This window comes from Bison bison, unplaced genomic scaffold (genome assembly GCF_000754665.1).
Source record: "Bison bison bison isolate TAMUID 2011002044 unplaced genomic scaffold, Bison_UMD1.0 scf7180017864274, whole genome shotgun sequence".
Lineage (NCBI taxonomy): Eukaryota > Metazoa > Chordata > Mammalia > Artiodactyla > Bovidae > Bison > Bison bison.
Genome location: NW_011494846.1, coordinates 6,019,823 through 6,041,088, shown reverse-complemented (window position 1 = coordinate 6,041,088; position 21,266 = coordinate 6,019,823). Strand labels below are relative to the sequence as shown.

The window sequence follows — 21,266 nt, the reverse complement described above, 5'->3', positions numbered from 1 at the left end:
TTCAGGATTTAATTGGAAGGGAGCAGTCCGGTGTGGTTTAACACGTGATGGACGTGGAACATGGCTGGAGGTGATCCAAAAAGGAACTGTTAAGGTAGAGCTTAGCATGTGCAGCAGCTGGAATGCTGTATTCAGGAGTTTTGATGTGATTAGACAGTAGGGAGTAGGCGTGGGGTGGAGGAGCAAAACTCTTTTTTAAACGGCTTTATTTATCAGTCTATGGCTGCGCTGGGCCTTCGGCTGTGTCCAGGCTTTCTCTCATTGCAGACAGTGGGGGTTGCTCTCTAGTTGGGGTGCATGGACTTCTCATTGCCGGAGCTTCTCTGGTTGTGGAGTACAGGCTCTAGGGCATATGGGCTTCAGTAGCGGTGGGCTTAGTTGCCCCAGGGAAGGTGGGGTCTTCCTGAACCAGGGTTGAACCCTGTGGCTTTTAAGTCAAGAAACATTCATTTATTGTGTGTTCATTCAACACTGGCGACAGTCTCAGCTAGTGGTGAATGAAACACACGTGACCATCCTTATTCTCATGGGGCTTTCCGGCTTGTAAGGGAGACAGTGGTTAATCAGATGATCATATATCTTTATGTGTACAAGTTGATGAATGTTCTTAATGGCATGCATGCATGCGTGTGTGTACATTGCTGGTTTATACCATAGGATGATCCTCTGAAGGAGGCCAGGGAGTGAACAGGAGAAGGTGGAAATTGAAGCCTCAGGCATCAGCAGGGAGGGTTCTGAGCAGAGCACTGGGACTGCTGATGCCTAAGGAGTAGAGGGAGGAAGATAGGCTGAGCAAGAGCCTTGGAAGAACTGCCCAGAGAGCTGGGAAGGAAACAAGGAGAATGGAAGCCAAGGGAACAAAGTGTTTCAGGAAGGGAGTGGTTGGCAACAGGATAATTTATATTTTAGGAAGATCACTGTGTAAACAGGATGGCTTGTGAAGAGGAGGATCTGAGTGCAGGACCTTACAGGTCCGCGGTTCCCAGCTCTGGCTGCACGTTGTAGTCACACCTGCCACATGTATCCCTTATCAATGAAATTAGAATATCCGGGGGTGGGGCCAGTTACTCCCCAGGTGATTCCATCATGCTGCCCCAGTTGAGAACGACTGCAGTGGTCCAGATGAGGAAAAATGAAGGGCTGAGAGCCGTGTGTGTGCAAGAGAGGAGCAGGGATGTGCTGGGAGGGAGGTGGACCAGGTAGGACTTGGCGGCTAATCGCATGTGGTGGGTGAGGGAGAGAAGAGAAAGTCGATTGACTGCATGCACAATGATCTGATCCTCGGTGGTTTTTTTTGGTTCTAGATACTCCTTTTTTGTAGCAATGGGCTACCTTACAATCTGCCACATCAGTCGAATCTACATCTTCCACTACGGAATTCTCACTACAGATTTTTCTGGGTGAGTATCTTCATTTGCGTTGGGATGGTTGGGTGGCTGACTTTGACTCAGTCCCCTGGGGTCTGTAAAGATCGAGAACACAGGTATGAGTCATCAGTGACTTGGTTAAATCATTTGGTGAGACGGTGCACGTGAGGTTGAGGGCGGTGATTTGATTGCTCCGTAGGATGGTGAACTCTGCTGTTGTCGTAAGGCAGGGCTGCCAACCACGTGCCGTGGGCTCTGTCTGGGCTGCCACTTGATTCTGTAGTTATATTGGAACATGCCCAGGCACTTACTCATGTATTTGTTATCTGCGGCTGCTTTTTGCACTATGGTGGTAGCACTGAGTAGTTATGACAGAAACCATATGACCTTACAGAAGCCAAAATATTTCCTATCATGCCCTGTACAAAAAAGTCTGCCAACCCCTATTCTAAGGTCCCAAATACAGCATTGGTGTTTTATCTCTTACTAGTTAATAACACAAAATTCTTCCATAGGAGCTGATAAACATTGGGTTGGCCTCCATGTGCTGTTACAGAAAAGCCAGATGAACTTTTTGGCCAATCCAACAGCTGTTCTGTGAGCCCCACTGAGTGACCCCTGGCTGCTCTGGCCTTCCCAGGTCCCCTCCCCAGCTCCCCCAGACTTCTGGCAACCAGAAGGGTAATGCATAGCAGGGGTCTCCATCCTTGTAAAATTTTGTCTGTCACTGCGGCCTTCACCCGGGGGGCCACCCCTCTCCTAGTGGGTCACCTGGTGAAGGTGATAGTGAATCAGTGAACAGTTTGTGCTCTGTTGATGCTCTTTCAGGAACAGCTTTTTGCGAATCTTGAGGAACAGGCACTAAAGGAGAGATCCTCCTCCTCACAGGTCATGTATTCTCCACGTCACTTCCTTAGGAGTTCGCTTTTCATCTACGCAGGCGGCCTGAGGTGACCTGCCTTTCATGGGCTGAGTTGGTAGAGAGTAATCAATGAAATAAGGGCTACAACTTACCACTCATTTGTATGAACTTCCCAGTTGTGCAACTAAACTCTCCCATTGTGACGAGACTTCAGGAGGCGAAGTGTTGCCTGGAACACAAAACCTGTTGCCTTGAAACTTCCACAACCCTAGTTTGGTCTCAGACTGGCTTTCTGGGCATAAGTTCCTCTTACCCTCAGTCCTCTGGGTTTTGCCTTTTTCTCTTTGAGTTGCATCCTTTCTTTTTTGAGTTGCATCCTTTCTTTATTCCTTTCCTCCCAGATTGTGGACCACTATCTTTCAGTTTCCTGAAACAGATTCACAAACTTCTTTCTGTTTTTTTTCAATGATGTGTATGGCTAGCAAAATATGGAAAACGTGGGAGCAACAAAGATTAGCAACACAGTCGCAAAGTTATAGCATTAAAAGTAATTTCAAAATGGTGGTCATAACTCTCCTTAGAGTTTAATCAATAGACTTCAGTTTTTTTGGTTTAACCCCAGAACTATGTCCCCCGTTCCCCATACTTAGAAGAGCTTCTGGTCTGTCATAGTGAAAGGGAAGTCGTTCAGTTGTGTTCGACTCTTTGCGACCCCATGGACTGTAGCCTACCAGGTTCCTCCATCCGTGGGATTCTCCAGGCAAGAATACTGGGGTGGGTTGCCATTTCCCTCTCCAGGAGATCTTCTCGACCCAGGGATTGAACCCAGGTCTCCCACATTGGAGGCAGACACTTTACCATCTGAGCCACCAGGGAAGAACACCTGGCATGTCATAGGTGTTCACTAAATGAATGAGTTAAATACTCTAGTATTTGAGAAAGCCAAAAGGGTGTGAGGCAGGATTATAAACATGAAAATCTTGCATTAAGATTGCTTTGCAAGCATCTTTGCTTCCCCTTACCTTCTCAATCCGTGTTGGAGAAAACCACTCCAGAGAAAGTGGATGGGGATTGTGTAAGAGCAAAGCCATCATCGATCAGATCCACACTCCAAGGAGTGGCTTGGGTTCTGCCTTGGAAGGTACCTTCATTCACCATTCAGCAGACCTGACTGAGAACCTGTAGATGGCAGGCGCGATTATAGGAGACAGAGGTGAGGAAAGACTGAGGAAGAATGCATGTGCAGTTACCCACTCCAGGTTTGTGTAGGGAGGCCGCGTGTGAGCGCGTCACCATGAACTGGTTTGACGAGCGTGCCCCTAATTCGTGTCCACTTGGAGCCTCAGAATATGTTCTTATTTAGAAACAGGGCCTTTGCAGGTGTACTCAGTTAGTGTGAGGGCATGCTAGATTAGGATGGGCCCTAAATTCACATGGCGGGTGTCCTTATAAAATGTCCACGAGAGAGAGAGATACACAGGGGGAGGGCGGCCACGTGAAGACGGGGCAGAGGTAAGAGTTATGCAGCCACAAGCCAGGGACTCCAGGCGCTGCCGCCGCCCCAGGGAGCCGGGAGAGGCACGGAACAGTCTTCGTCAGAGCTTTCAGAAAACCCAGCTCTGCCAGCACCTTGCTTGTGGCCTTTCTGACCTCCAGAACTGGGAGAGGTTATGGTGGCTCTAGGAGATGAATATCCATCGTTCTGATTTCATGTATATATCTGCTGACTGCAGTCCCCAGCTCTTGGTCAAACAGGACACAATGCCTCCCTCTCCACATTCCTCCCTGCCTTCATGACATCTCCGGTGGTTTTGTCCGTAAAACTCTCGAACGGTTGTTACGTCATTTTTAGTATAATTGCAATTGTGGAAAGTTACCAAAAGGGAAGGATAGAGGGCAAATTATGGGAAGACAGTCATGCGTTTTTGAAACGGGGTGGATTTGGGGTTTGACAGCACTGGAGGATGGAAGTTCCTGTCCACTCCACTGTCAGCGGCGTAGGCGAAATTATGCTACGTTTCCTTATGTGGTGTTTATCCTCCGGCATTTTTGGGTCTGCTTGTGTTAAGAAATCTCTTCTTTACATATAAAAGTGCAGACTGTTTGAATTAGAAAGGACACTTCTGTTAGGGAAAGGAGACAACGAAAATGTGTCTGCTCCTGTACATTGAAGGTGATTTAGAGCCCTAATTGGCAAGTGACCATACTTTATTCAGTTCCTGGAAGATATGTGTCTTTTTTTTTTTTTTAATTATAGGGCATTCTTAGGCAGCAGCATTATTTTTTCCCTGTCACCCTAAATGCACAGTGCCTCACTGATACAGATCCATCTTCTTGGGTAATGTCAGAAACGTAAATGGAGAGGTACAAACTAACCGGAAATTGACACAGTGTTTTACATCACACATGGTCAATAGGAGAGATTCTGACGGTCTGTTCTCATTGTGTTAGCTGCTCAGTCATGTCCAACTCTTTGTGACTTCATGGACTGCAGCCCACCAGGCTCCTCTGTCCATGGAATTTTCCAGGCAAGAATATCGGAGTGGGCTGCCATTCCCTTCTCCAGGGGATCTTCCCAACCCAGAGATCAAACGTGCATCAGATTCTTAACTGTCTGAGCCACCAGGGAAGCCCCAGTAGGAAACCGTTCTCATGATGAACATGCAAGCAACCAGCAGTTCTCTTTCAGAATGGAATTTAACACTCCTGTTTATGTTGGTCTAAGAATCTTATTTAGGATTTTGTTGAGGAGTCAAGCAGTGATTTGAGGTTACACTTGGTGTTTTAAGGCAGCAGCCTGATGTGATAGCTGTTCTCTTCTGAGCACGCGTGCAAACCTATGTGCCTAACACCGTTGTTTAGAGCAAGAGCGCAGACAGGAGGTGACCAAGATTGGATTATGTCCGTGTTGTTACAATGAGGTGTGTGTGTTAGTTGCTCCGTTGTGTCCAACTCTTTGCAACCCCACGGACTGTAGCCCACCAGGCTCCTCTGTCCATGGAATTCTCCAGGCAAGAATACTGGAGTGGATTGCCATTCCCTTCTCCAGCAATGATGTGTATGTGTTTCTAATTTGGGGGAGTACATAAACTTGTACTTCAGATTACTCTGGGTCTTGAAATTTTATCATTCTGAAAGTAATCAAAGCTGGTGTGAATGGCGAGCGTGACACACAAGATTCACTTTTATTAGTGATGCTGATGTCATTTGTGTCAGTACACACAGGGCCAGTGCCCTCCGTGTTTTCTCTGTGAATGCAGGTTATTAAAAATATGGGAAGATTTAACTGTTCTCCCTGGGGAAGCTCAACAATTGCTTGTAATAAAGCTGATACTTGATTCCTTTTAAGTGTGTGATAGTGAACTGATTGTTTTTTTGCTCACAGAAGGGTGCAAATCGAGTTTTCTTCTGAGGGCAACAGCAAGAAGGAACCTTAATCCTTTTGCAGACAGGGCCAGATTCAGGCAGATAATTGCCCTGTCATCAGGATGGCAATTTGAGTTGCTCATGTTTTTTTGAAAACATCATGAAATGAGAACTTTTATACGCTGCTAGTGGGAGTATAAATTGGTACAACTGTTCTGGAAGGCAACTTAGCCACAAATTTTAAGCAAGAAATTTTTAAAAGTTTATATCATATTATGAATTCCTAGGAACTGAATTACCTGAAGGAAATCAAATTTATTCATATGTGTGTTCAACTTATGAATAGTGCAACTTGTCCATCATAGTGCAAAATTGGAAACATCCTAAAGGGTCCAAAAGAGGTGAGTGGGTAAATTGGGACACTAAACGGGGATTCCTCGGTTGTCCAGTGGTTCAGACTCCGTGCTCTCACTGCTAAGGTCACAGATTCAGTCCCTGGCTGGGGAACTAAGATCCCACAAGCCACATGGTGTGGCCAAAAAAATTAAAAAATAAATTCTGGTACTAATATGCATCCATTAAAAGGATGTCTTCAAAGAATATCTAATAACACTGGAAATGCTTACAATATAATGGAAAATCAAAACCACACCAAAAAATACGTGTATTGAGATTCCATTTTCATGAATGTGAACATGTGTGGGGGAAAAAAGAGTGGAGGGAAATAAATACTAAGACAGTGATTCTGTCTAGGGTTGGGGAGTGGTCTTAATTGATTTCAATAATTGTTTTTTTTTAGTTTTATATAATAAGTTCTAACTGTCATTTAAACATAATACAGTTGAATGCACACTGTGCATGCTTCTCACGGTGAGCTGCAGCCTACACCAGTGGAACAACAGCCATTTGTGTTCCTGGTTATCCTGTTGGGCATTCTAGAAATACCACTCACTCACACCCCCTGGGGTAGGAGAGTTTGTTTGCCCTGTTGTTCCATGGGAGATGTTTTCCTCTGTTGGTTTACTATAATCCCAATCACTGACCTGATCAGCCCGGTGGAAATAGGGGGTCTGTGTCTTAGATTATATTACTTTTTGATTGAAATGCAACATGGATGGTACTATGGTATTTGAGTTTTATCCTAAGTCAGTAACTCTGATGTCTCAGTAAGCTGTGCCATCTGAGTTTGGCATCTGATCTACCCATTGGCTTAAATAAATCGATGAATGAAAAAGTGTTCAGAATGGACATCCTCTGAGCAGGAGCGTATGGCTCCATTCCTTACACCCACAGGAAAGTAAGAATGGAGGAGGAGTCTAACCCCATTTCCTTTCCTACAGGTTGCCAGTGTGTTTTATAAGCCCATGATCCCACATGTGAGTTGTTTCTTATTTAAGTTGCTAGAACTTTCTTCACATACTTCAAACAGAAACACTATATTATTGAAAGTATAGTCTGGGTGATGAGTAACAATATTTGACCCATAGCTTCTTTCTTTTGCCCCCCTAGAAGGGAGATTTTTTTTCATCAAGAATGATAACAATATGATTCTTACATAGACCTAAAGGTACAGATTTCATGTGGAATAACTGTTATTCATTTACATTGATCCAGATATTTACTGTTATGCATTTTATTAGTCTGGGTTCTGTGAGAAGTGGATGCCAAGGTGGGAACAGAAGTATGAGATTTGTTGGGTGAAATACCTGTGAGGGAAAACATGCAGGTAACTAAACAGGGAGGTTCTTCCATCTGGGGGAGCCATCAGATGGACATGCATGTCTGACCCCTGAGATGGACAGGAAAGGAGGGGACTGAGGTCTTGGACTGCAGTGCAGTTCTTGTAATATTTCAGCAAGTTCAGGGATAAGTCCTCGAGCTCGGATCCCCAGCTGAGGAGCACCATACCTGGCCTGGAGGGCCTGCTGGGTACCCAGCTGTGCTCAGTCATTGACTGGACACAACCTCAGGAGGTGTGGGTTCAGCACCAACAAGGCGATGGAACCAGAGGATGGAGCTGGAGCCCGTCAATTACGCACCCCCAGCAGCCAATCAGAGAGCTGCTTTCTCATGCCCATTATTTCTGGGAATAGATACTAAATGCTTTGCTGAACGTGTGCCTACTTGTGAAATACATTAAATCTAACTCCCTGGTAAAGGAAAACAAATGTTACATTTCTTTAAAAAATTTTTTTTAAATTTTATATTAGAATATGGTTGATGAGCAATGTTAGTTTCAGGTGTATAGCAAAGTGATTCAATTATAAATATGTATCCTTTTTTCAAATTATTTTCCCATTTAGGTTATTACAAAATAGAGTTCCCTAAGTTATATACAGCAGGTCCTTGTTGGTTATCTATTTTAATTATAGCATTGTGTACATGTCCCTCCCAATCTATCCCCCCCCCGACACCTCATTTTCCCCACTGGTGACCATATTCATTCTCTAAGTCTGTGAGTCTGTTTCTGTTTTGTAAATAAATTCATTTGTATCAATTTTGTAAGATTCTGCATATAAGTGGTATGATATTTGTGTTTCTCTGCCTTACTTCACTTAGTATGATCATGTCCATGTCCCTCCATGTAGCTGTAAATGGCATCATTTCGTTCTTTTTAATGGCTGAGTAATATTCCATTATATATATATACACACCGTATGTTCTTTATCCATCCATCTGTCTTCTGTAAAGAGAGAAGACCAAGCTAATTCTGTGACACATTTTCTTTATGGATATATCAATGTTATAAACCCTTTAAAAATGAAGTTATAAATTAAATGAAATGTAGAAACTAAGTTTGCAAAGTGCATGGTCATCAGAATGTGTGTCTCAGAATACAAAAAAAATTTGTGCTGGGCTTTGTGTAAAGAAGGCTGGGAGCTTAGGTCCTATTACTGATTCCTCAGACTTAGTCTTACAGGATAAAAAGGCTTTGGGGAAAAAAGGTCATAGTTGGCAACCACTTGGAATGTGATGCTTAGAGTGAGTCCCTTTCAAGATAAATAGCGCTCTGCATCTGTTATACATTCTGGGTTAGAAGTCTGGTAGAATATCAAGAAGATGAGCTGTGAGGTTATATTGGGTCTATAAGGCCAAATTGCTCTTACAGAAAGTTTTGATGTATCTTATTTTTAGGACCCAAACCTCCATGTTCTTGAAGCAGTTATTTTTTTCCCCCACTACATAAGAGTGTACTCAAAATCAGTGTCAGCTGTGAGCTGTCTTGCTGCCCTAGAGTGACCACCCTGGGGACCCCTGTCCGCCACTCCCATTTCTCCCCAGTCCCGGAGAGCAAGCCGCCCCTCCCTTCCACAGGCAGACCCCTCACTTCCCCTGCTCTTCACCTTTCACAGTGTGAGGACTCTTGTTTCAAATCTTGGCAGTGGGGCTTTTGCAAATGAGATATAAAGTTGGATGTAGGTGTTAAGATTTCAAAGGGCCTTTGTTGACATGCTCTTTAAAATAGTGTATCTTTCTAGCTTATACTGGTAGTTTAAAATATTACATGTTTATTCTTTTAAAGAGATGGAAAATGGAAATGGGAACGAGAGGAATTAAAGAAGAAAATGACCTCAGAGAGAGGAGGCTGAGTACAGTGGACACATCAGCTTTGGCCTAAGGATGCTTTGTGTCCATCCCATCCTCCCACACCTGGCGTGGCCAGAGCTCAGGGCCCAGAGGCTGTGCTGCACCCTAAGGTTATCTCAAGGATGCAGTCATAGACACTGACCAAACCTCAGCTTTGTATGTAAATGAGCCCTCAGAACATATGGGTTAGAGATGGCAAATTCAGGAAGAAGCCATGAGGATGGAGATCAGAAAACCAGGCTAAACTTAGAAGGAAGGTATGGTAGAGGTACTTTAGAGGAAGGTACGGTAGTTGGGTGGTGAGATTTTATCTTGTCTTATGGGGCAAGAATAGAGCTATTAAAGGCACTGAGCTAGACCAGATGATTACAAAAAGCAAACTGTAGCTTTATTGAGATATAATTCACGTACCATACAATTCACCCATTTAAAGGACACAATTCAGCAGGTTTTAGCATATACGCAGAGTGAATTTACAGAGTCTCTTTACAGTGGTTAATTTTACATTTTCATCACCCTCCTACCCAAAGAAACTTGTATGCATTAACTATCACTCCACATTTCCTCCCTTCACCCCAGTCTTAGGCAACCAGCCATCTATTTCATTTCTCTGTGGAGTTGCCTATTCTCGGCACTTTGTATAAATGGAATCATGCCGTGTGTGGCCACTGGGTCTGGCTTCTTTCACTTAGCATAATGTTTTCAAGGTTTATCTATACTGGAGCATTAGCAGTGCTTCATTGTTTTTTATTGAATTATTGAATGTTCTGTTGGATGGACATGTGTGTGTGTGTGAGTGTGCTGTGCTCAGCCATGTCTGACTCTTTGTGACCCCATGGACTGTAGCCCGCCAGGCTCCTCTGTCCAGGGAATTTTACAGGCAAGAATACTGGAGTGGGTTGCTATTTCCTCCTCCAGGGGATTTTCCCGGCCCAGGGATCAAACCCACATCTCCTGCATTGCAGGCAGATTCTTTACTGCTGAGCCTCCTGGGGAGGCCCTGGATGGACAAACATATCGTGTTTTATTTGCCCATCAGTTGATGAGAAAGAAAAATATGTCTACACACAGACTTGTACATACATGTTCAGAGCAACACTTCATAACAGCCTGAAAGGAATAATCCAAACACCCATCATCTGATGGATGGATAAATAAAATGTACTTATGTAACATTTGGGTTACTTGGGTTGTTCCTTTGGGGCTGTTATGAATAATGTTGCTTTGAACATGAATGTACAAGTTTATGTGTGGACACATCATGGGTACATACCTAGGAGTAGAATTGCTTGGTCATATGGTCACTCTATGTCTAACCTTTTGAGAAACTGGCAGACTGCTTTTCAAGGAGCTGCACCATTTAATATTCCCACCAGTAATGTATGAGGGTTCCAGTTCTCCGCCTTGTGGCCAAAACAACCTGTCTTTTTGATTCTGGTCATCCTGGTGCTTGCCAAGTGGTGTCTCATGGTTTTGATTTGCGTTTCTCTGATGACTGATGACAGCGAAACATCTTTTCATGTGCTTATATCTCTTCTTTAACATCAATGTCCATTCAGAGCCTTCTAAATTCAGGCCATCTAAACTGTCCATTCAGGCCATCTAAACTGGTTATTTTTGTCTTTTTAATTCGGAAGAGTCCTTTGTGTAGTCTAGTACAGGTTCCTTAGCAGATGTATGATTTTCACATATGTTTGTACATTCTGTGAAATGTCTTTTCACTTTTTCTTGATGGTGTGTGTCCTTTGAAGCACAAAAAATTTAAGTTTTAATGACAGCCATTTAATCCGTTTTCTTTCTCTTTGGTTGCTTGCGCTTTTGTGTTTTATCTAAGAAGCTGTTGCCACATTGAACGTCATGAAATTTTCTGCCGGTGTGTTCTTGTAAGAGTTTTGTAGTTTTAGCTCTTCCATTTGGGCCTTTGAACCATTTTTAGTTACTTTCAATATGCTTTTTATGTGGCTGTCCAGTTGTCCCATCACTATTTGCTGAAAAGACTGTTCTTGCCTCCATTGAACTATCCTGGCACCCTTGTTGACATGGGTGTCATTTCTTAAGCTTTTTTTCCCCCTCAAATTAAGATTGTTGCTGTTTTAGGTCACAAAATGCTTTATTTACAGGAAGCTACATTTTACAAATGTGTTTCTTTTTTTTACTATGTGTGCACGGAAGAATTGCTTTTAAATAGAACAAACCATGTTAGACCATATTAGGATGAGGAAGCCAACATATATACCCATCCAGGTTGTACCAGGGCACTGGATTGGGTGTTTCCCAGACAAGTGCTGCTTACGCTTAAATGTGCATTTGAATTCCATGGAGATCTTGTTAAAATTCAGGTTCTCATTTTATGGTCGGGGATGGAGCATAAGCTTCAGCGTTTCAGACAAGCTCCAGCAGATGCTGGCAGTGTTGCTTCTGGAACTTAGCTTCGAGTAAAAATGCAAGAGAGACTTTTCCGGGTGATCTTGCTGTTCACTTGTTCTACTTATTCAAGGTGATTTGGAAGGGGAAAATTGTTTTGAATTCCATGGTTTTTGTATTTTACTTAATAACCGTCAAGATGAGAAACTACCAGGGCCAGAGATGGAATAAACATTTTCTCCCGTGGCGATGTGGCCAGTCTTCATTATTTTCTATCTTCCTTTCAGGCCTCTGATGATTGTTACTCAGAAGATCACAACCTTGGCATTCCAAGTTCATGACGGTGAGAACAGCAGCCCTCCTTTTGGGTCTAAGAGTGAGCCTGACCTTCAGAGTTCTTCTTTTCCACTGTATACACAGCCTAAAGTTTAGACAAGGGCTGGCAGATCTTGTTATATCTTGTAAAAAAAAATTTTTTTTTTGCAACTCAGATTAATCATAGCTTTTTACTTTCCCAGCCGTGACCTACCATTCCATTGCTGAATCTGTAGCCTTTGCTGAAATATTTGCATCAAGAGCAGTGGGTTTTTGGTTTAGCTGTATGATGTTTTAAATTTCAGTTTAATTTTGTGGTACTCTCTGCCCTTGATTTCCAAATCTGTTAAGAAGAAATGGCATCCTTTTTCCTTTGGGCTCATCTCTGAGAAGCTCAGAAGGTAATAAAAGACGAAACAGCATTGGCTAGTTAAGTTACCTTTATTTTTGGCTTGGAAAATTATATAATGAGATTGGCCCGAACCTATAAAAAGCTGGCAAGAGGAAGAATCCTCTGGTTGTCTAAAAACTGAACATTTTCTTCACTTGGGCCCTTGCTGATAATGGCCAGAACGTGTGATTATTTCCAGCGTTACTACCGGTTCCAGGAAAGGAGGGTGGCATTTCCACGCAAGAGGAAGATTTCAATATGGGCTTAAGAGAAGCAGGTGCGATTAGTAAGGATGTCTTCTTTGGGTTTGTAGGGCTCTAACAAATGGTTTCCGATTGTTGAAACTTCTTTATGTGTTGACACATTGGGAAGATTTAGTCCCCACTAGCGAGTCTTCTTGTTTTTACTTAAAGCTTGAGAACTGGTTTGATTTCATTTTGACCCTGTTTATTCCCAGTTCATACTTGGTGATTAGTCATTCTCTAGAGAACTGAGTACTTTTATTCTGAGGATGGAGTCTTTCTACACTGACCAGCTATCCGAGTTTGCTCAGAATCCAAAGGTTTCCCAGGACAGGAGATATTTAGTGCCCCAGTTGGCAAAGTCCTGGACAAAATGGTGAGAGTTGGTCAATATTTTTGTACCTGAAAAACATTTGATCGTGGTTATAGACTCATACTAGCACCATAAGTCAATAAGCTAAAATCAGTTTAATTCCTGAGATTGCTGGAGTGGGTAGCCTCTGCCTTCTCCAGCAGATCTCCCGACCCAGGAATCAAACCCGGGTCTCCTGCATTGCAGGCGGATTCTTTATCAACTGATCTATCAGGGAAGCCCTCCTGAGATTGCCAGAGCTGGACTATTTGATGAGATCTTAGAAAAAAGTGAGTGTAATTTTGTTTAATCAACATTGCTTCTTGTTTTTGATTTTAATACATAGGCTTTTTGCCTAAATTTACTTTTTAAAGCGTTCTCAGTTTACCCTGTTTTTTGTTTTTAGAATATCCCTTACATGCTGCAAAATGTTTATTTGCCTTTTTTTCTTTCTTGTGTGTAGGAGGAACAAGTAAATTCCAGAAACACTCTGCCTTCTCTTAGGCATGTTTTTGAGTTGTGTTGGTGGTTGTTGACCGTAATCTGTCTTGGCTAAATATACAGTTTTAAAGTCGAATTCTTTTGCTTTTAAGATGACAGTTTGGTTTCCTTGACTGTAAGTTAACAGACGCATTTTCTAGGAGGCACAAGTGTGATTTGGTTGGGAGTTCTGGCATGGGTACGTTTTAAAAGAAGAAAAACCTCCTGATAATTCTTTGGTGTTTTCCCTGCATTCAGGGTTACATTTCCTTTTTTTTTCCCTTTTGGAAGAGGAAAGTGCCCTATTCCTTTCCCATTCCATTCCATTCTCAGCGTGTACCAGGTGTGTGTACCCAGCATAATCTGGGTGGCAGTTAGGCAAGTGCAGGCCGCAAAGGCAGGCTTGTGTGTCTCATGTAGCAGTGAAAACCTATACAGCGTGGTAAGGAATATATGCAGTGTAGATCCCTGTTCATACTGGTGAATTAAGTAAGGGTAACCTCCGAATCCTCCCTCTTCCTAAGAACCTATAAAGACTTTCCTCCTCACTCATGTACTTATTGGCAGCTCTTTGATCCAGAGCACTTAAAAAAAAGAAAAGGAAAACAGAGACTCTTTATGACTGATGAAATAAAAATGAATCATTTCTTTCAAAGGAGTTTTTATCAGCCTCTTTTAGGATGTAGTGATCTACTTCACTCGAAACCTCTTATTTCTAAATGTTTCTTTTCATAGGACTAGGTCGAAGGGCTGAAGATCTTTCCAGCGAGCAACATCGACTTGCTGTAAAGTAAGTTTGACGATATATTCTTGAGCCCTTTGGGCATCAGTATTCAGAGCTCTTCCTTGTTTATATGGATGTAATATTGTTTATGGAATGAAGCTACTTATGATGGACAATCGGTAGACTGGGTTGTCTTTGGCTTTTATAAGTGGTAAGCGACGATAACCTTGTTCATAGGTCATTTTAAATGGATTTGGGTGTAGTTGTGGGATAGGTTCCCTTGATTAAAGGGTCAGTGGCTCTGTAATTTTCTTAGTTTCCCAGGATTCTCCTTCACTGTGGTTGTTCTGTTTCTTCCAGGATTATTTTTATTGGGCATGTATCTGGAGTTGGGGGACATCCTCAAGAAACAGTCACTTACCTGTGCCCATCAGTATGATTATGCTGGCATGAAAAAAGATAGGATATAGGGTTGGAGAGAGAAATATGGGCTGGGCAAGAGGAGGAAGGAGGAAGCTAAAGTTTGAAGGTGGATTTTGGCCAATGTTATGTGAAGTAGAGAGGGGGTGGGCATCAGAGAGGAAGGGAGGCCATGTAAAGAGGAGAATAGCACTGATAAGGCTGTAAAATGGCATGTGGGGGAGGGTGGTACAGCCACGGCGAAGAGTTCCTACTAGAGAGTTCAGTTCAGTCACTCAGTGTCTGATTCTGCGACCCCAGGGACTGCAGCACACCAGGCTTCCCTGTCCATCACCAACTCCTGGAGTTTACTCAAACTCACGTCCATCAAGTCAGTGATGCCATCCAACCATATCATCCTCTGTCGTCCCCTTCTCCTCCTGCCTTCAGTCTTTCCCAGCATCAGGGTCTTTTCCAATGAGTCAGTTCTTCGCATCAGGTGGCCACAGTTTCGGAGTTTCAGCTTCAGCATCAGTCCTTCCAATGAATACCAGAATACCAGGGAGTAGCAGGAGATAACCGGGATGTATGAGAGAGGGTCCCCGCTTCATTCCTTCATTAAGGAATCGGGACTTGGAAGTGATGGAGACAGAACCACCGCAAGAGTCTCATGAACCAACTTCTTTGCTGAGCATCATAGCGGTGTAAACACTAGAGGGCTAACCCTGTGAGGAATCCTTTTCCCACAGCTCTGTCGTTAGAAGAGCATGCCCTTTGGTACTTATTTTTGCTCTCCAATGTTACGATTTTTAATGAAACTCTACTCAGACAATATCACAGCACTTCATTTATTTTTGGTTGTGAGGCATATGGGATGCTAGTTCCCGGACCAGGGATCAGACACACACCCCCTGCATTGAAAGTGCGGAGTCTTAACCACTGGAGCCTACCGTTAACACACTAGACACAGCTGGTCTCTGCAGAGTGTTTTCCTGCCACTACCCCTGTCTGTTGGCCGGGACGTCATGCCCGGAGGCCAAAGCAGACAGGAGACAGCTATAGCAGTAGTTTTGTGTGGCCTCTTCAAGTGGAAACCAGTTCCACCCATCATTTGTTTTGTATTTATTTTGGCAGTTGGGAGGGAGTTTTCCCATCTCACACCATCTCGACCAAGTCCCATTAGTCCGGGTTCCCACCCTGCCTGATGTTTATTACCTTCATTTTCTCGGGTGGACAGACAGCTGAGGTTGCCCAGAAAGAATGTTTGTTCCCCAGCCTCAAGGCTGCCTTTGTCCCGGTCTGGCCCTCCGCGTGTAGAGCTGCGGTTAGCCAGCAGAGGGCGCCATAGAGTGCCGTGCCGTCTCTGAGCCACTCGCCTCCTTCACTGCCTTTCAACTACATTTCACTCTTAGGTGGGTTTTTAAAGAAACAGAACAAAGAAAGAGCGTGTAGCATTTAACAAGCGACAGAGACAACACCTGTCTTTACAACGGGCGTATTTGCAGATATGAAAGAAAAATCAAAGACTGAAGACTCTTCAACTTTTCACTTTATTTTCGCAGAGCAAAACCCTCCTTTTTGGAATATGTGAGCTACCTTCTCAACTTCATGAGTGTCATAGCAGGCCCTTGTAACAATTTCAAGGATTATATAGCCTTCATTGAGGGGAGACACACACACATGAAGTTGCTGGAAATGAACTGGAAGGAAAAAGGCTTCCACAGTCTGCCAGAACCTTCTCCTACTGTAAGTTGTTCAGTGCCAAGTATTTATCCAGAGGTCTAGGAAGTAGAGCTTTGCTACCAGGGCTGTCACTTTTAATTGTTCTAATTAAAAATCCAAATAGTTTACCAGAAAGCTTGGCCCATAACTTTTCCCCCCTGTTTAAAATATCAACATTGGTATTTATTTGCAGGAGTTCTCCATGTTGGTGCAACAGGAATTTATTTCACAGAGAAGCTCATTGGCCTGAAATATTACAGCAATTAATCTACTTGCCAACCAGCCAGTATTTACTGCCTATGATGTACCTACAATTGTGTAGTTAACACCTTCAAATGTGTCTTTACGAATAGAAATTCATAGACAGCCAAAGGATACTATGTCATAAATGGTGAAGAGGGAAAGAGTGGGAACCAGAATACATGTGCTTTTTATTGCAGAGCCTTACTATGGCAAGGGAAACCAGCTTTATCCTGGCATGCCTTATAGTCAGTAAGTTTCATCTTATTGACTTGTAGAAAGTTGAAGGTGTTTTTTTGAAATAATGTTTTAATTTGAAGTGTATTAATCTCAAATTAATCAACATGAGGATAACTCATTGAACTTTGCAAATCTGCTGAACATATCCAGATCAGATATCCTATATTTAAGAAAAATTTGTAATCAATGGAAGGAAGAGAAACATTGGAAAGGGAGAAATTGAGGATAATTTAAATATTTTTAAATGCCACTGTTAGGCAACATTAAGTATGTGAAAGTTTAAATGATTGATTAAGCATATGTTTTCTAAGAGTTTGACACAGTCAGGTCCTCTGCAGTTTATGGTGAATCAGAGACCTTTGTGGACAGAATCTAGGAGGGAGGTCACTGGCTGGGTGTCATCTGCGTAACCACAGGTGCTTACACACAGGGTCTGTCACAGGAGTTCTGTGTCACATTATTTGGAAAATAATGGTATCAGAGAGTCTTCACGTTGCCCTCCAAGGAGACTTGCATTTTTGTGCACAGAGAGCATGAAGCTCTGAAGTTGCATTTTGGCCAGAGACATGTGGTTGTGAGGGGCTGGCGCGCACTAGTGGTGAACAGTTAGAAAAGCATGCTGTGCTCTACTGTGATGTGCCGGGAATCCGGCTCTGTGCCTAGCCCCTTGTAAACATTCCTGCGCTGAAACCCCAAGCCACCCTGTGAGGCAGGCGCTGTTAACAAATAAAAGTAGTCTCTTTTATAAAGTTGGGGACTATAATTCTTTGGGTGTTAGCTGACATCTCCTGGATGTCAGGGGATCTGGGCAAAATGACTCCATCCAGGGGAACTGAAAACCTTAGTACATCTCAACCCCAGAGCAGACTGCATGGAAACCATCCAGAAAGGGTTTGTAAAGCTACCTGCCCACATCCTGGCTCAGACATGTAATCACGTGCCCAGAATCCTTCCTTATTAAGCCTCTGTGCTCCTTGCTGGTGAGTCAGATCCATTTCCTTGGCTCTGCTGGCTGCAGGACCAACCAGGTGGCCAGTGGCTCTTTCTTTCTGATGGAAGATTGCCATCCTGTAATGTTACTGATTTTGCATGTGTTTAGGGGCTTCCCTAATGGTTCAGATGGTAAAGAATCTGCATGCAACACAGGAGACCCGGGTCCAATCCCTGGGTCGGAAAGATCCCCTGGAGAAGGAAATGGCAACCTACTCCAGTATTCTTGCCTGGAGAACCCCATGGACAGAGGAGCCTGGTGGGCTATACGGTCCATGGGCTCTCAAAGAGTCGGCCCCAACTGAGCAAGTGGTCTCTCACTTGGGTAATAAAACCACCTGACCTTTGATGGTAGAATGTGCTGGTAAGAGTTTTCTTTTTTTTAGATCCATCCCTTCCTGGGGTGTCAGAGGCAAATCCTACGTCTAAATACAGCATGTACGCCCATCATCTGAAACTGTGCCCTGAGGAATAATGCCCTTTGCCTCTCCTTCTAGAGACTATTACCACAGCAGCCATGGGGCAGCTTTATTCTTAGCATCCCTTTGCTGAAATTGTTTTCCACGCACCAGTGTCTTCTGAATAGTTACTTCATTCTTCTCCCCCATTTCCAGGGAGCCGTGATGCACAAACTGTGCGTGACCTTGGTATCTCTCCTTTTGTTTCTGACGCTGACGAAGACCTTCCCTGTCACCTCCCTGGTTGACGACTGGTTTGTTCATGAAGCAAATTTTCTGACCCGACTCTGCTACTTATACATTGTCATGCAAGCCTCCAAGCCCAAGTATTACTTTGCCTGGACTTTAGGTGAGTTTGCTGGAGGGCGCTGAATGCATGAGGAAAAAATGCTACTTCTTGGAGGGCTTGGCCAGAGCAACATTTGGATCATTTAAACCAAAAAAAAAAAAAAAAAAAGACCGGTGTGTAATGGAAGGCGGTTGAGCCAGGGGGACTCTGTACTTTCCAGGGTAACCCTCCTTTCAATTATCTGTGATAAGGAAAAAAGTCCTGGCTATTGTTTAAACCCAGTGTTATTAGCAGATGTCAGACCTTGGAAGCTGCTGCATCCACCCATCAAACTTGGCTATTTAGGGTAATGGAAAGTTAGGGGAAAATTCCAGAATGATCTGGCTTTCTTGTAATTTTTGTGGGTTGTCTGTAATACAGGATACACGTTGAATTTTACCCATACATGTGCTTATTTAGGTTGAACTTTTAAAAGAAATAGTTGGTTAAGCTTTATGCTTTAGAAAGAAGCTGATTTCAAGTGATTTTTTTTTTAAGGTAGGAAGTTCAACTTAATTGGGCATTATCATACTTTTCTTTTTCCCCTGTGAGGTAACTTTAGTCAATATTAAGCTTTTATATCTTTTCCTTTTAAAGAGTTTTACACCAGAAAAGTTTAAACCTTTGCTAAGGTGAGCAATAAACCTTCTATTTACATACCAAGAATGGTAAAGTATTTTGATAAGGCATGGTAACCATAGGGAATATCTATTTTGCATTTGGAAGACTTTCAGGAGGGGAAGTTTAACACCTTAGCTGCAAGTGACCTGGGGGCCTGATGTCAGGAACAGTGACTTGGTTTATGAAATCAAGTAGATTATTAAACTTGGTTCCTAGTAGACCATATTCCATACGGGTGCGGCACTTAACTGAGTTCTCTCATTTCATACTCTTAAGTTTTTAGCACCCAGTTCAAGTTTATAACTACTGATTTATTCATTTATCATTTTTTTATTGTGGTAAAATAAACATAATGTAGAATTTGCCATTTTATCCACCATAGTGTACAACTTAATGGCATTAAGTTCGCTCACAACAATGCAACATAACCACCATCCATTTCCAGAACTCTATCACCTGAAACAGAAACTCTATCCTTTCAACAGAGCAGTGATCCCTATTCCTCTTTCTTCCCTGCTCCTGGTCCAAATGAATTTTTAAAGATCACAGTGTTCAGAGACAAGTGCAGTCCAATGCAGAATTTATGTCATACTTGACCACAGAGAGACGTAAGAGCTTTTCCAAAATTTGCTGTGTGGGAAAGTTTGTTCCCGGTCCCATTCAGTTTAACGCAAGGAGTTTTTGTTGAGTACCAGGCTCTGTGCTACGAGGAACTCAACGTCGGACATCTCAGCCCTCATGGTCATTGCACTCAGTGGGGCCCCAGACACATATACCCACCAGGCAGTGCATACCCAGAGCTGCGGCAGTGACAGGATGGCAGAGGAGATGACGTGTACGGACTGGTCCTTGGGCGAGGCTCCCAGCTCCTTGTATCTGATTGCCTTTCCTGCCGATGCTTTACTGTTGAAGAGTCATTTCCTTAGTAGGTGGGCATTACTCCTCCTCTGGATGCAGCACCACTCAGAACACTGGGTGTGTTTTTCTACTGAAGTAGACTTTTCGCTTTGCTCCAACCTGGAGAGGGTGTGTGATAGAATCTCTCACTCCTTTCCTAATTTCTACTTCTTCGCTTTTCCTCCCTTTCTTCCCCCCTTCTCCCTCCCGTTCCTGCTCCCACATTCTGTACCCCAGGGCTTAAGGGCTGGCTTCTGGACTAAATCGGCTCCTGATTTAAGGAGGAAAGAAAGGCCATTCCGTGGCCTCGTAGGGAAAGTCTAACACGAGGTGGGTTGTACTGGCGGGAATCTGGGCGGGGAGGCGGTTGCAGGGCACAGGGGTGTCCGGCCTCACTCGGTCCTTTGTGGAGTGACCCCAGATATTTAGAGTAGAGAAATAACCCTTGCCATGGATTGCTTTCTCTGTGGACTTACCTCTGTCTTTTCTTCCCCACCAGCCTTTCTTCATTGTTTTTGGTAGCTTCAGTAGAAACGCTTCATTAATTTGCATGGCCTCAATTTGAAGTTTGTGTTAGTTTAGATTGCATGGGCTGGTCTGAAATTAACCTTTGTATTATTTATAAGTAAAGATGCAATGAATAGTGTAACGGGGAATATTTAAACTGCTTAACCGAATAATTGTTTTATGCAGCTCCTTCAAACACCATTTACATATAATTGATGTACTAATTATACACAGTTATACATTTAATCCTTAAAGCTGGCCTCTCGATGACTCCCAGCTGACTTGCACTCTGTACGTCGAGTTCTAGTTACCGTTTCTATTGAAAGAATAGAGCTATTTTCTTTGGACTTAGCATATGAGGCTAGTGGTTTTTCTCCTACTAATTAGTACTAATTAGTGAGACTCAGTTATAGCCCAGGCTGTGTTCTAAAGATCACAGATGCCCAAATAGGGGTGTCCAATGAATTTATCTTCCGTTATGTTAGAGCCGTGTGCAATGCAAGTGAAGCCGGTTTTGGATTGGTGAACTTAGAGATTCTAACTGCTTTAAGGCAAGAACAGTCTTGGATAAAAGGTGGCAGGATGCACTAAGGGGAGCAGGGAATTCTGACCGTGTATAAATGCGGCAGTTCTGAGAGTCACCTCTTCTGGTTCTTCAGTTCAGTTCAGTCGCTCAGTCGTGTCCAACTCTTTGCGACCCCATGAATCACAGCACGCTAGGCCTCCCTGTCCATCACCAACTCCCAGAGTTCACCCAGACTCACGTCCATCGAGTCAGTGATGCCATCCAGCCATCTCATCCTCTGTCGTCCC

General features: G+C 43.4%; 1 protein-coding gene across 3 annotated transcripts in view; it reads left to right on the top strand.

The window, feature by feature from the left end:
* Nucleotides 1-21,266, top strand: part of MBOAT1 (membrane bound O-acyltransferase domain containing 1) — a 111,205-nt gene that overhangs the window by 68,389 nt on the left and 21,550 nt on the right. For all 3 annotated transcript variants that reach the window (XM_010848819.1, XM_010848821.1, XM_010848820.1), the window contains 5 exons: nt 1,305-1,400; nt 11,835-11,890; nt 14,063-14,117; nt 16,013-16,196; nt 18,257-18,449. In XM_010848819.1, coding sequence (XP_010847121.1) covers nt 1,305-1,400; nt 11,835-11,890; nt 14,063-14,117; nt 16,013-16,196; nt 18,257-18,449 — 584 coding nt within the window. The remainder of the gene's footprint in view (nt 1-1,304; nt 1,401-11,834; nt 11,891-14,062; nt 14,118-16,012; nt 16,197-18,256; nt 18,450-21,266) is intronic.